This window comes from Monodon monoceros, unplaced genomic scaffold (genome assembly GCF_005190385.1).
Source record: "Monodon monoceros isolate NGI ecotype Baffin Bay Population unplaced genomic scaffold, NGI_Narwhal_1 Super_Scaffold_22, whole genome shotgun sequence".
Taxonomy (NCBI): Eukaryota; Metazoa; Chordata; class Mammalia; order Artiodactyla; family Monodontidae; genus Monodon; species Monodon monoceros.
This window is the reverse complement of record NW_021703779.1, coordinates 90,845,404-90,859,662: the sequence shown is the minus strand read 5'-3', so window position 1 is coordinate 90,859,662 and position 14,259 is coordinate 90,845,404. Positions and strand designations below refer to the sequence as shown.

The following is a 14,259-nucleotide window of genomic DNA, read 5'->3' as shown; positions in this document are numbered from 1 at the left end:
TCTCTCAAGGCTCTGATCTCTATTAGGGATAATATATAATAAGTGCCATTTGTAAGGGGGAAGGAATAACTCTCCCAGTTAAAATTTCATTTTAACTGAAGTCTTGCTTCTTAATACATTACAATGAGTAATTGTGGGGAAGAATTTCAGACCCTATGAGAGACCAGTGAGAAAGATATTTAGGTTGCATAGATGATTCTCAAGCCATACCACATAGTTAGCCATCTATTCTTCCTACCACATAGGCTATACATGAGCCCATGAAAAGAATATTTAGATATAGAGAGTTGGGAATCATCGACAGCTAGATGGTAACCAAAGCCCTAGGTGCTACAAGTCTGCAACAGGGAGAATGTGTACTGAGAAAAGAGAATAGCTTAAGACAGAATCACAAAGAACAACAGCATAAAGGAATACGTCAAGGAATAGTTGCTCACAAAGGCAAATGAAACCAGACAGGCAGGAAGAAAACCAGGAGCTTTCTCAAGCTAAGGGCAGAGAAATTTTAAGTAACAATGGTCAGTAGGGACAAATGCTACTGAGAGACCAAGTAAGATGAAACAGTAAGATAAAACAAAGGAATGTTGATTACAATTTAGCAACAAGGTATTCATTTGGTGACCTTGGAAAGAATACTTTCAATAGTGTGGTAGTGCCACAAGACATTTCAGAGAGTTGAAGACTGAGTGGACATGATTACATACAGTGGTTTAAATATATGTTTTATCTCTGCTCTCATGAAATCCCACTGAAATGACAAAGAAAAAAATCATAAACCCACAAAGACAAAGAGAATGGAAAAAGAGATGCAAGTAAGATATTGTCAACAAATGTCTGGAAATTAGAAAGGGATGGATGAGTGGTAACCAAGAACAGAGCAGAGAAAGCTGAATTGGGAAGCCAAAAACATGAAGCTGATTTATTGCCACAGACAGTTGAAAGTTTGCATGAGGAACAGCAAGACCACCAGATCCACTCAACCACAGACCACCCCTCCCTCATCTTGACGCCATACTAAAAGCAGTCTTAAAACCCTTTCCCTGCTTGGCTCCTAGAATAATGGCAGCCAGACTTGTACCCTTCATCCCCCCCCAGAAGCAGGAGATTGGTGGATTCCTTCCACGGGTAACTGACCCAAGAGAAAACACCTACAGACGGGTCCACTCAATAAAAATCTGGCATTCCGGACTTCCCTGGTGGTGCAGTGGTTGAGAATCCTCCGGCCAATGCAGGGGACACGGGTTCCATCTCTGGTCCAGGAAGATCCCACATGCCGCAGAGCAACTAGGCCCGTGGCCACAACTACTGAGCCTGCGCTCTAGAGCCCATGAGCCACAACTACTGAGCCTGCGTGCCACAGTTACTGAAGCCCGCGCGCCTAGAGCCCGTGCTCTGCAACAAGAGAAGCCACCGCAATGAGAAACACGGGCACCGCAACGAAGAGTAGCCCCCGCTCGCCTCAACTAGAGAAAGCCCGCGCGCAGCAACGAAGACCCAACGCAGTCAAAAATAAAAATAAATAAATTTTTAAAAAATCTAGCATTCCGCCTTATAATCCTATAGCAAAGTTCACCAAGCAACAAACTGTTCCCACCCTCTCAGATCTTCCAGTCACCTTTTAGTCTTAAATTCAAACAGGCAGTGAAAAGCTCCCCAAACATTTAGGGAAAGACAGAAACTAACAGAGAAAAGGAACGTGGAGGAAACCAACACAATGCAGTTTAGAAGAAAACTTTTTTAGTGATCCTTAATATCATCAGGAAGATAAATAGTTTGTATTCATAAAGCAAGGACGGAGTGCTAAAAAAGAAGCAAAGATCAAGAAAGAGCTCTTATAAATAAAAATATAAATACTTAAATTAAAATTTTAATAGAACAATTGGATGAAAAATTAAGGAAACATCTTAGATCAAGAAAATAAAGTCATGGAAAGTGGGAGATAAAAGATTTTTTTAAAATTAGAGGGAAAATCAAGGGTGTCCAAAATCTGGCTAATTAGAGTCCCAGAAAGATAGAAGAGAGAAGGGGAGGAAGTCCTTAGCAAATAATAAAAGACAGTTTCCCAGAACTAAAAGTCAGTAGTCTTTAGACTGGAAAGACTCACTTAGTGCCCAACAAAAATGAATAATAAAAGACCCACACCAAGGCATATCTTGGTGAAATTTCAGAAAAAAGTAGATTAAAGATAAGACCTTCAAAGCTTCAGATTTTAAAATATAGGTCACATTCAAAAGATCAGGAATCAAAATAGCAGTGGAATTTAGGAGACAATAGAGCCATGCCTTCAAAATTATAAGGAAAATTTATTTCCAACCTATCAAATTAGAAAATAAATTTAAAATATTATTTAAACAAAAAATTCTCAAAATTTTATTTACCTTGTACTCTTTCTTAGGAAGCTGTGGGAAAATTTGTTCCAGCAAAAATTAAGGGAATAAAATGGTACATGAAGGGGGAATCAGGTGGAGCCCGATGGAGTCCCTAATTAAGAACACAGAGCTGTGAATCCAAGGAGACTAAGTTGGTTGGAGTTCACAGGGCAGAGTACTGGAGAGGAGAAAGCTGCACAGAGAGAATTCTGGGAACTTCAGAGGGTTTGCCTCTAGTATTCAATAAAATACTGATCAACACATGCATATAAGGAAACTGCCCAATGCTAGAGAAAGAGTCACCCAAAAAGATTAGAGGGAACAAACCCTAATGCTCACACAGGGCCAGGAATAGTGTATGTTCCTGCCAGCCAGACCAGAAAATCTCATGATTCATGGGGGACCTGGTAGCGTACTCAGAAGGGTCTTGTCTCAGTAGTGGGGAAAAATTTCCCCTGGACTAAACACTGCTTTGATCACACCTAACAAATCTTAAAAGTAAGACCTGAAAGGAACAAGCTATTTTCAAGTAACTTAACCGTGTCCCAGAACAAAGTTTAGGAATATTTATAGGAATACAAAAATATATAGTGCCCAATAAGATAAAATTCACATTGTCTGGCATCCAATAAGAAATAGCCAGACATGCAAAGAAGCAAGAAAATAAAGCCCATAAGAAGGAGAAAAAAGCAACTAGTTGAAACTGACCCAGATATTAGAATTAGACTTAAAGCGATTATTATAACTGTATTCCATATGTTCAAAAAGCTAGAGAACCCTGCTACCTTCCTGCTCATGCTCAGCAAATGACTTTGCCTCCTATTTTACAAAAAGAGGGGTAGATATGAAATGATAAATTCCTCAATTTCTCATACCAAACTGCTGGGCATACTGACATCCACATCCATTACTTCCGTCTTCCTTCTGGTTAAATGGAAGAGATGTCCCTTCATTTGTGCTTTGGCCACATACCTTCTTTTTTCCATAGCTTCAGTTTTGCCCCATCTCTAGCTGACCTGTATCCACTTTTTTTTTTTTAATTAATTTTTGGCTGTGCTGGGTCTCCGTTGCTGCACAGGCTTTCTCTAGTTGTGGTGTGCAGGGACTACTCTTCGTTGCGGTGCGCAGGCTTCTCATTGCAGTGGCTTCTCTTGTTGTGGAGCACTGGCTCTAGGCGTGCGGTCTTCAGTAGCTGTGGCGCACAAGCTTAGTAGTTGTGGCGCATGGGCTTAGTTGCTCCGCAGCATGTGGGATCTTCCCGGGACTAGGGATCGAACCCTTGTCCCCTGCATTGGCAGGCAGATTCTTAATCACTGCACCAACAGGGAAGTCTGACCTACATCCACTTTTAAACTCACTCACATCTCTCCTATCTAAAAAAATAATACCCACAACTTTCCTCTACCACATAGTCATTCTAGCTACTGCCATATCTCTCTCCTTCTCTTCATAGCAAACTTCTTGAAAGAATTTTCATTTCTTCGCCTCTAATTTACTCTTCTTAAACATTTGAAAGTTATTTATATTAACGTAATACGTGTACCTAATTAAATAGTCAAATGTTGCTAATAGTTATACTGCAAGAAGTAACAATCTCCTCTCATCCCCAATTTCTGCTCTCCAATAATAATAGTATTGAGCATTGACTTTGTGTTGGGCATTTTTCTGAGCCTTTATAAGTACTAACTCATTTAACCCTCACAAAAACTTTATGAGATAGATACTATTATCATTCCCATTTTGCAAATGAGAGAATGAGAATGAAGCTCAGAGAGGTTATATGACTTCCCTAAGAGCGACCAACTAGTTTAGGGTCAGAGCCAGGATTCAAATCTAGGGAGTCTAGTGCTATAGTCTAGACTAGAAGGGCATCCACCTATCTATGTGGCCAGAAGTTTCTCTGCTCCTACACCAACACCAACATAGAAAGCTCCAGCCCTGAGTGGGCAGCAGAGAGCCATGGCATCACTAGGGCACATGGTTGGCTGTGCATTAGAAGAACCGGTAGGCTACAGAGACAGAGAGAAGGGTGCCAGAAATCCACAGGGCAATCTACCACCCTGAGGCTTAGTAACTAGCCAGCTGGTAAAATCTTCAGGTGGTAGCGGCTACATATTGATACACGCCTGAACAGAATTAAGTGACTTTAAGCTGGCCCCTTTTCATAAGAGGAAGCATTGCTGCAAGAACATAAGGAACTCACCTCTCAGCAATATTTTTTGCAGACTGGAGAAACCGCGCCTGGTCATTTTCTTTCAGGATATGCTCAGCTTGGTTGATGAGGACTGTTGAGCGTTCAAGACACTGGCGGCAATTAGCAACCTGCTGTGCCAACTTTCTCAGTTTCATAACCTTAAAGAATTAGCAAAAGAAAAATAAGATAACACATCCAGTGGTTAATTAAAAATGATAAAACAACATGAAGGAGATCTGCTGCAGTCATTCTAAAAATAAGACCTATTAACATCCCATGGTCCCTGTACTAAGCACTCACCTTGTCACCCTACCCACCATGTCTGTTTTGTCAACCCCTCCTACCACCTACAGCCCACTTACTTACCCTGCAACACAGTCATATACTCCAGGTTACCTACCTCCTCTTTTTATTGATCACATTAATTATTTTTATTATAAAAGCAATGTGTGGTCATTACAGAAAATTTAGAAAATAAAAAGAAACCCTACCACCCAGACATCACCATTGTTGACACTTTATTGTCACATACATGTTTAATAAAAAGCACCTCCTTTTTCTTTATGAGTATCTACATTTCTATGTATGTATTTCTCTAAGCATCTTTAAGCATACCTATGTGTTCACAGATCTGTGTTCTCGGACACTTCAGTTCCTGTGTTAGTTGGAACCACCCAGCATGGCACAAAGTAATGGCTATCGCTCCAGGCTCTCATAACTTCTCACACTGTACACACAGCATGAGCTCACAGTCACTATACTGACCAGCAGACCAGCAAGCGTAAAACCACAGAGCTGCATAGAGGCTCACACCTGAGCTTCTTGACCACGATTCTTCAGTTCCCATGCTAAAGGCCTGGAAGCCTTCTCTCTCTCTCCTTCATCTTTTATATCTAATCAGTCGATGGTTCCCATCATTTCCTTGCTAGCAACGCCTGCTATGCTCTTCCCTTCCGTTTGTGCTACCACTTCCCTGGTTAGGCCTTCATCAACTCATGCCAAGAATCATTCCATAAGCCTCATAACATGCTTGCCTGACTTCAGTATCATCCCATTCTGATCTACACTGCACACTTCTGCCGTATCTATCAGTCTTCTCCCTTCCTAAGAAGCTAGGATGATTTCCTAATGCCTTTCAGATCAAGCCCAAAGTCCTTACAATGGCAGTCATGATCCTTCTGTAATTCTGGTCCACATTTCTACCATTACTTTGTTTTCTTTTTGTATTGACTTATACCATACACACAGTAAAGCACCCAAATCTGAAGTGTACAACTCCATGATTTTTTGCATATACACACACCCATGTAACTACCAACCAGGTCATGATATAGAACGTTTCCAACACCCCAGAACTGCCATCATTTTGACTGAATTCATAGCACCAGGCCAAATATTGCTTCTTCTTTGCCCATCTCCCTAAAACCTCATTTCTTCTTGCTTTCATGATCCAAGTTCAAACTGGAACCATCGGTTTGAAGCTTGGACATTTGTAAAGTCAACTCGGCCTTGGCCTCACTGAACTGCTGTGCTTTACCTTTGTCTCTTTGATTTTGACAGCAATCATTTGCTTCCTCTGCTGGATGATCTCTACCAATTCGTCACATTCTTCCATAAGTTTTGCCTCATGCATAGCAGTATTCACCTGCCAAGAAAGTCCAGAGTGTTACACAGTGATTTCTGCCTTTGTCCACTGCGGGCTCTCAAAGTTTCGGACTGATAGCTAAACATGCATAACTTCTTCCATACCTCCCTCATAAGATCCACTCCTAGAAGAAGGGTAGAGATGATGATATTAATGATGCAAGGGCATTGAAGCACCACAGATAGGAAGCTCTCCGGCCTCTGGTAGATCATGATGGTTAATGGAGGCTGGGCAGAAGGACAGATGAGATGGGGGCATATTATTCCCACTGTGAAATTCCCTTTACTCCAGCACCCTGTCCTCCTACTGTTCTTTTGGAAAGAGGGTAAGGAGATTTAAGTACATCAGGGAAAGAGGATCCCTCTCCACAGGCACAAGAATATTAAGATAACATTACAACAACGTATATGTATCATCCTAACAAAAGTGTTTTCAGTTTTCCTTGTTCCTTTCTAAAATATAGAAAATGTTTCCATTTTAAAATATATGAATGCATAGCTATATCTTCACATTAAATATATGATTGTGTAGATATATTTTCACATAGTTGTCATCATGTCTTAGTAGATATTTCTCACTTTGGGCTGTCCAGTATCTGAATACCTTTCCTACTTGGGGACACTGGCTATATCAAAATATCTTTACTGCCAAGTCAGGGTAGGGGGTGAAAAAAAAGCCACCATTCTTCATTGTCTTCCCATGTACTGACTTGTCCTTCTGCCCATCTCTATTACTGTTGACATTAGATGATATGAAGTCCCCAGCTGGGCTAAAATGAGGGCAGAGGATCTTTGGGCTGCCTAAGTGTAAAAGGAAAGGAAGGGGAAAGGAACTTACATCTTTTAAGCATTTAATGTGTCAATTACTTTATACTGATAGATAAATTATTTCATATAATTATCAGAACCACTTTAAAATATAGGAGCTATTCTTATTTCCATTTCACAGATGTGAAAACTGAGGCTAAGAGAATTTCAGCAACTTGCTCAAGATTGCACAGCTGGGACGTGGTGAGACCAGTATTCAAACCAAGACGTGTCAAGGGAAACCCCTTGGCTGGCGAGGTGGGCGGACAAGGTTCAGTTCCATTTCAGCAGCAGTCACACAGGGAAGCACAATCATTCCAAGAGTCTATTCAAGGATCACTCGAGTAGAGCTCTAAAAAGCCGAGGAATAGACAATGGGTTACTTGAGAGCACCAGAACTCAAGTGGCCAGATGTGCTTCATTAGCAAGGTAGGGCTGCATTTCCAATTGCTAGCCCTCTTCAAAGGGCTCCTTTACATACTCCCAAGCCCAGCAAAATACCTGTCGCTGGACCCTGCTGCCTCCTCTCTCACCCTCTAAGGTCCCTGCTGGCCAATTTTCTGTTTCTTACCTAACTGAAATAAAATATGCTTGCCGAATTTCAACCTTGTTTTGTTTTATTTCCACTTTCCAAGGGGCAAATGCCACAATGAGAGCTTCCATTTGTCCTGAATGAACAGTCCCACTCAGGCCATTCTAGTTTGGCTTCTCAGACTCCTCACTGTCTCCCTAAATTGGATCTACCTTTCCAAAGCAGACAATATCACCCTCTCAAAGAACTCCCACTCATGTGAGAATAAGAGATTCATCTAGTGCTCCCTGGATCTGTGCTTAGACTATTTGGAGACTTAGTTCCCATTTATAGTTTCCTCTTGAGGCTGCTGATGGTATAGTACACAGTGGTATGGTGCCTTGTTTCTTATAATTCAGCCCTTGGACTAACCTTGACATAACACTCACTACATGTCAGGCATTGCCCTAATCAGTTTATATACTAGCTCTCTCAATCATCAAAACAACCGTATGAAGGACGTGCCATTAGCCCCATTTTACAGATGAGGAAACCTGAGCACAGAGAGACTAAGTGACTTGCTCAAGGCCACACGCCTAGTAAGTGGCAGAGATGGCATGTGAACCCAGGGGGTCTGACTTTAAGAGTCCACACCTTTAACCGTCACACTAAACTGCCTCTCCAGTGTAGTGTAACAGAATCCTGTCTTCAGTTCCTGACAATCATTACCTCTTCTGCACCATCCATCTTTATTTTGTCATCCCATTCTGTTTAGTCTTTTCAGACTACCTGTTGTTCCCCTAGAAGGCCATGCACATCCATGTCTTGTGCCTTTGCTCAAGACTCTCCTTTCACTTGGAAAGTCACTTCATTAACAAAGTTCTACTTATCTTTCTAAGCCCAGCTCAAAGATCGTCACTTCTGAAACGTTTTCTCATCTGCTTGGATACAGTTGGTTCCCTATTTATATTCCCATAGTACTTTATATATAATTCTATTATACCATTTACTACGTTCAGTAAATATTTGTTGCATTGAATTGAACGGGGGGCAGTATCTCACTGCTTGCCAGACATGTCCACTTGGTTACTCAAGTTACCCTAAACTCAGTATCTCTAAAAACAAACTCATCACTTTCCCTCTAAATCCAGCTTCCACCTCTGATTTCCTCTTTTTGGTTATTTCTACTATCATTATTGCACTTGCTCAGGTTCAGTTACCTACTTCTCCCTCATCCCCCACATAAATTCACAGCAGTCCTGCCAGAGTCCTACCCTCCTTTTCTTTTCAATCTCACTAAAGTTCTTCTCGTAATACAGTGAGGCTCTGGGCCAAGGAAACAATAAATTGAAGCCCTTATCATCTTTTTGGACTATTATTGTAAAAGCCTCATTAATTCATCCCCCTGCCTCTAGAATCTTTCCTTTGTAACCGCCCCCCAAAATCCACCCTACACCCTGAAACCAGGGAAAATCACCACCATCTTCATATCAACCATGTATTAATCATCTCTTGTGTGCAATGCATTATGCTCAGGCCCTGCCCTCAATAAATGTGCAGTACAAAGGGTGATAAGGGCTTCAGCTTATTGGTTCCTTGGCCAATTTTATGGGGGAAAGCCTCATACATATAAAGCAAACAAGCCAAGTTAGCATAAGTGAAATATCAATGAGTGGTGAAGGCTACAATCTACAGAAATTGAAGGGAAAGATCACTCTCAGTGGGGAAGTGGAGAAAAGACGCTTGAATGAAGTGGGACTTGAATTGAGCCTCGGAGATGGATAGGACTCAGATTTAAAAGGTGAGAAGGAGGGAAATTTTGAGCCAAGCTAATGAGATTGAACCCTACTCTTTGGACAATATGGTATCTTTGAAAATTTGGGAAGTGGGGGAGAGGGTAAGATGGTGGGAGAATGACTATAATTAAATTTTTTAAGAAGATGAACTGGGCTTAATGTGACTGGGGGTAATCGTAAGCATGGGGACAATTTAGGAGGCTATTGTGATGTGAACAGGGCCTAGCCAAGGAGGGTAATGGGAACTGAAAGGAACGGTCAAATATGAGACGCACCCCCTTGCTTGAAAATCTTCAATTAGACAGCAAGCTCCTTGAGGAAAGGTTTTATGACACTTTGTTTCTCCCACTGTAACAGACACAATGCCTTAAACATAACAAACACATAAGAAACATTTATTGATGGATTTAGCAAAGTGAAAAATCAAAATAGGAATGGCAAACATTAGAAAATATACTATAGTAAATGCATTTTGTAGAGAAAATGTAGGTTGAAGTGAGGGAGCTTGGGTGGGGTTTGGACAGTTGCATCAGGCAAGATAAAACAGCCAGATGCAACTAGTAGAGCAGAAAGTTGGCTGAAGAGGCAAAATCCCAAACTAAAGTTAAAGCAGTGACATTAAAATCTTTCCATGTCAAGAAGCAGCCCAAAAGAGCAGGGTCCTTAAGTGTTTTCTGAACAGGAAATACTCCAGGGAAAATCTGTCTTCATGATGTGAATAAAACATCTCAAATTGCTTGGAAGGCACTTGAAAGCCCTGGTATTTTCCATGTTTGCAGTTTTCTTTGAAAATGCAGTGAGGTATTTCACTTGCTTATTAACCGTCAGCTGAAAACAACTGGGGTTATATTGATAAGCATTCTTGGTCGGTTGATCTGTTGGCTGGTTCATTGGTTAGTTGGTTGGTGGTTTGTGGAAGACTCAAGATTTTTATTTGAAGTTTGGTTTAGATTAGTGGGTTTGCCTAAGTGGCTTTATGTCTGTGGAAACATCTATCCTCCCTGAAAATACCATTAGAGTAATCTTGGCAATCTGTTTGTGTAAAGGAAGGGCAGTTTCTCATGTTTAAGACTGAGTCTCAGCACCAGTCTTCCAAGGCCTAAGCACTAGGGAACATGGGCCTTCCTGTTAAGCCTCCAGATCTTTTCTGTTCTGTGCTCTCTTCTTTCCTCCCAAAGGCAGCAAGAATTTGACTCTCATGTTTCTTTCCAACTGCCCACCCTCCTCTATTTCCTGTAGTTCTTTCCTACCTCCCGGCCCAAAGATTAAACCCAGTCAGACCTAGTCTTCCCCAATTTCCATCCTTCTCTGACACAAAGACACACATTCCCTATTTGAAGGATTTTCTTGCTGGTCACTACAAGGAAATCAGTACATAGGGGCTCACAAAAGCCACAAGTTGCCAAGGTTTAAGAGACTGCAAAAAGTTATGTTGGTCATTGTTCCTGTTCCCTATTGAAATGTAAATGGACTAACCTTTTACCCTTCCCTCCTTTTAGAGAGCTTATTTCATAGTTTCTTGGGAGATCTCCCACACACTCATTCTACAGGTCTTTTATCTCTGGGTTTTAAGTTCATCAGCCTTCCCTCCAGCCCACCCCCAGGAGAAACGTCACCACTCATACCTTCCCCTCAGCTCAGTCACGTCCATCAGTCCTGCAGAGCACCACACTGGAGTTCAGGTGGAACAATATGTATGAAATAGTGGATGAGCCCTCTACCCAGACTCAAGTGCAATTTATTTACATGGTAATAGAACTCCTCCTCGGCATCTCCATCTTAGTGTACTCCACTCTAAAAGATCAATGCCAGCTTAGTTTATTTCCTGGACTTCCCTGGTGACGCAGTGGTTAAGAATCTGCCTGCCAATGCAGGGGACACGGGTTCAATCCCTGGTCCGGGAAGATCCCACAACCGGCAGAGCAACTAAGCCGGTGCGCCACAACTACTGAGCCTGCGCTCTAGAGCTGATGAGCCACAACTACTGAAGCCCATGTGCCACAGCTACTGAAGCCTGCGCGCCTAGAGCCTGCGCTCCACAACGAGAGAAGCCACCGCAATGAGAAGCCCGTGCACCGCGACGAAGAGTAGCCCCCAGCAAAAAAAAAAAAAAAAAAAGAGTAGCCCCCGCTCGCCACAACTAGAGAAAGCCTCCACGAAGCAACGAAGACCCAGTGCAACCAAAAGTAAAATAAATAAATAAATGATTATTTCCTGAAACCTTCTGCCCAAATAGATCTTCCCCTTCCACCTAGGAGATTTTGAAATGCCAGCATTAAAGATCATTTGGAAATGTTTTTATTTCAACAAACACTTATTGAGTGCCCACACCATATACAAGGGTTCCTGAGTGGGACCAAAATGATGAAAAAGACTCAGCTTCTGCCTTCAAGGCACTTATAGTCTAGTGCAAAAGATGAGTGTGAATTCAGCTAATTACAATTTAACGAATAGCAGAACAAGCAATAGAATACAAACACAGCTCTAGGGGAGCATAGAGAAGGGAAAATAATTTGGCCTGTGGAAAAGGACAGTCGGGATTAGGGAAGGTTTCATGCAGCTGAGCTGGTCTTGAAGGATGAGGTTTATGGGGAGAGAATTCCAGGCAGAGAGAATACTATAAATAGCATGAGCGAAAACACAGGCAGGAAAGCAAAGAACGTGTTTGGGTAAAGCAGATCAGCCTGACAGATGCAAGGGAGGGAAATAAGGCTAGAAACGGAGACTGCAGATATATTATGGAAAGCTGCACTGTCATTTGGAGTCTTTGAACGTACCTGGATAAAATGTCTGGATCTTAATGCCATAGTAACACCTTAACCATCTTAGCTGAGAACAAGGTGGAGAGAAAAAGCAGGCATAGTATTCCAAGAAGTGGAAGGGCACAACACATTTCTCACTTCCCATTCTTGCCCAGGAGCACCCAGGTGACCATTGCCCCACCTTCTCAGACTCCAAAATGTCAGAGAAAAGAGGCTGAGGGCTTCATTCTACACGCAGCCACTTTCTGTGCAAAGGAGATGAGAAGGAAAAGTGAGAGGTAAATTGAACATCTGAAGGATTATCAAGGAATTGTTACGAACAACTCTGTCACCTTGCTGAGCTGCAAAGAATTCATTACTCTCGTAACGATGCAGTCAAGAAAACACAATGTTCTCTCTGTTTCTATGAGTTCAGGTTTTTTTTTTAGATTCCTTGATTATACTTAACAAGACTATATTGTATACTTGAAAGTTGCTATGAGAGTGGATCTTAAATATTCTCACCACACACACACACACACAGGTAACTATGTAAGGTGAGGAATGTATTAATTCACCTTATTGTGGTAATCTTGTGATATATTAGCATATCAAATCATCGCATTGTACGCCTTAAACTTACACAATGTTTTCTGTCAATTATATGTCAATGTTATATGTGATATATGTCAATTAAAACACAATGTTATATGTCAATAAAGCTGGGGGGAAAAAAGAAACCACGATGTTTATGATACAGATGTTGCACTTACTGTGGCAGCATCTAAGCTAAGGTGTTAATCCAGATCACACTTTAAAGGACACCATCACACACACCACCACCTCCGCAGCCCTTCGTATAAGGAAGGTTCAAATGTATAGCAGGAAGAGGAAGACGAGACTACCTTCTTTTTCGTTTTCCAGAGCAAAACACTGCAACATTTCAAAGATGATTCTGCCAGCTTTACATAAAAATAACTAAATGAAGTAGGGCTGTTTTTATGAATTTTATCTGTTTCATTGGATTTGGAGGGAGGGGGTCACTTAACAGACTGGGGGACACGTAAAACTATTAATAGGATTTTGAGTCCCCTGTACTGGAGTAACTGCAGCTTAAGAGACAAAAAAATGAAAAATTCCTGAGGCATAGTTAAGCAACCTACTGCCTCAGTGCTTAAGTTTAATTTTTTGGCAGAGGAGTGGATGAGGGGTTGCAGGGTAGAGGTAGGTGGGGGATGGGAGTGGATCACTCCCATCTAGGATGTGGATCACGCACACTAGAAAAGTAGTGTGGCTGAGGAGGTAGCAGCCAGGCCATCTCTTGAAGTGTAAGAACCCTAGAGTATTGGGCCCAGGGATCCATGCTGTGGGAGGCCTCGAGACAGACATGGACATCGACTGACAGACACGTTTCCTGTCAGCTTGTGGGTGCTTACGATGTGCTAGATGCTGTTCGAATTGCTTCATATATTTTAACTCATTTACTTCTCCCACTTACCCTATGAAGTTGGCACTGTTGTTATCATTGCCATTTTACAAAAGAAACTGAGAAACGCAGAGGTTATGTAATTTGCCCAAAGGTCATACATATAACTAGTAAATGGCAGAGCCAGCATTTGATCTCCGGCAGCCTGGCTCTTGTCCGTGATTTAACCAGCGTGCGTGTGTGTGTGTGTGTGTGTGTGTGTGTGTGTGCACGCGTGTGAGAGAGAGAGAGAGAAACAGAGACAGAGAAAACGTGTTCATAAACATACTTCTTTTCCTCTCAGAGTTGCCTCTCAAGATAATCACATTCCTTTGAGTTAACTATTACAAACATTTTGTGTAATTCCTTCCTGATTTTGAAACTAATATATAGTATAAAAATGCATATAATGTAACACTTAGAATATATAATGCACACACATGTATATCAACACATACACGTATTCCATATTTATTTCACCCTGAGTTTAACTAACAAAAATTTTGGCAACAGAGAGGACAATTTGCTCCACATACATGCCTTAGGAATGGCCCTGTGCCATGTGGCAATTCTTTGTTGGCTTTAGAGTCCCTTCTCCTCAGGGATCAGACCCCCAAACCTTGGTAGCCTTAGGGTTAGTTACTTTCTCCCCCATATTCTCTTTCCACACAAGGTTGCTGTTTAGAACGTGCAAGAAGCAGGAGAGGCATAATCTAGGTTTGCACCTGGGAT

The 14,259-nt window shown here is 41.7% G+C and overlaps 1 protein-coding gene across 2 annotated transcripts in view; it reads right to left on the bottom strand.

Moving 5' to 3' along the window:
* Window positions 1-14,259, bottom strand: part of MID2 (midline 2) — a 97,424-nt gene that overhangs the window by 15,728 nt on the left and 67,437 nt on the right. For both annotated transcript variants that reach the window (XM_029239937.1, XM_029239938.1), the window contains exons 4-5: window positions 6,101-6,208; window positions 4,573-4,721 (exon numbers count right to left, since the gene is read on the bottom strand). In XM_029239937.1, coding sequence (XP_029095770.1) covers window positions 4,573-4,721; window positions 6,101-6,208 — 257 coding nt within the window. The remainder of the gene's footprint in view (window positions 1-4,572; window positions 4,722-6,100; window positions 6,209-14,259) is intronic.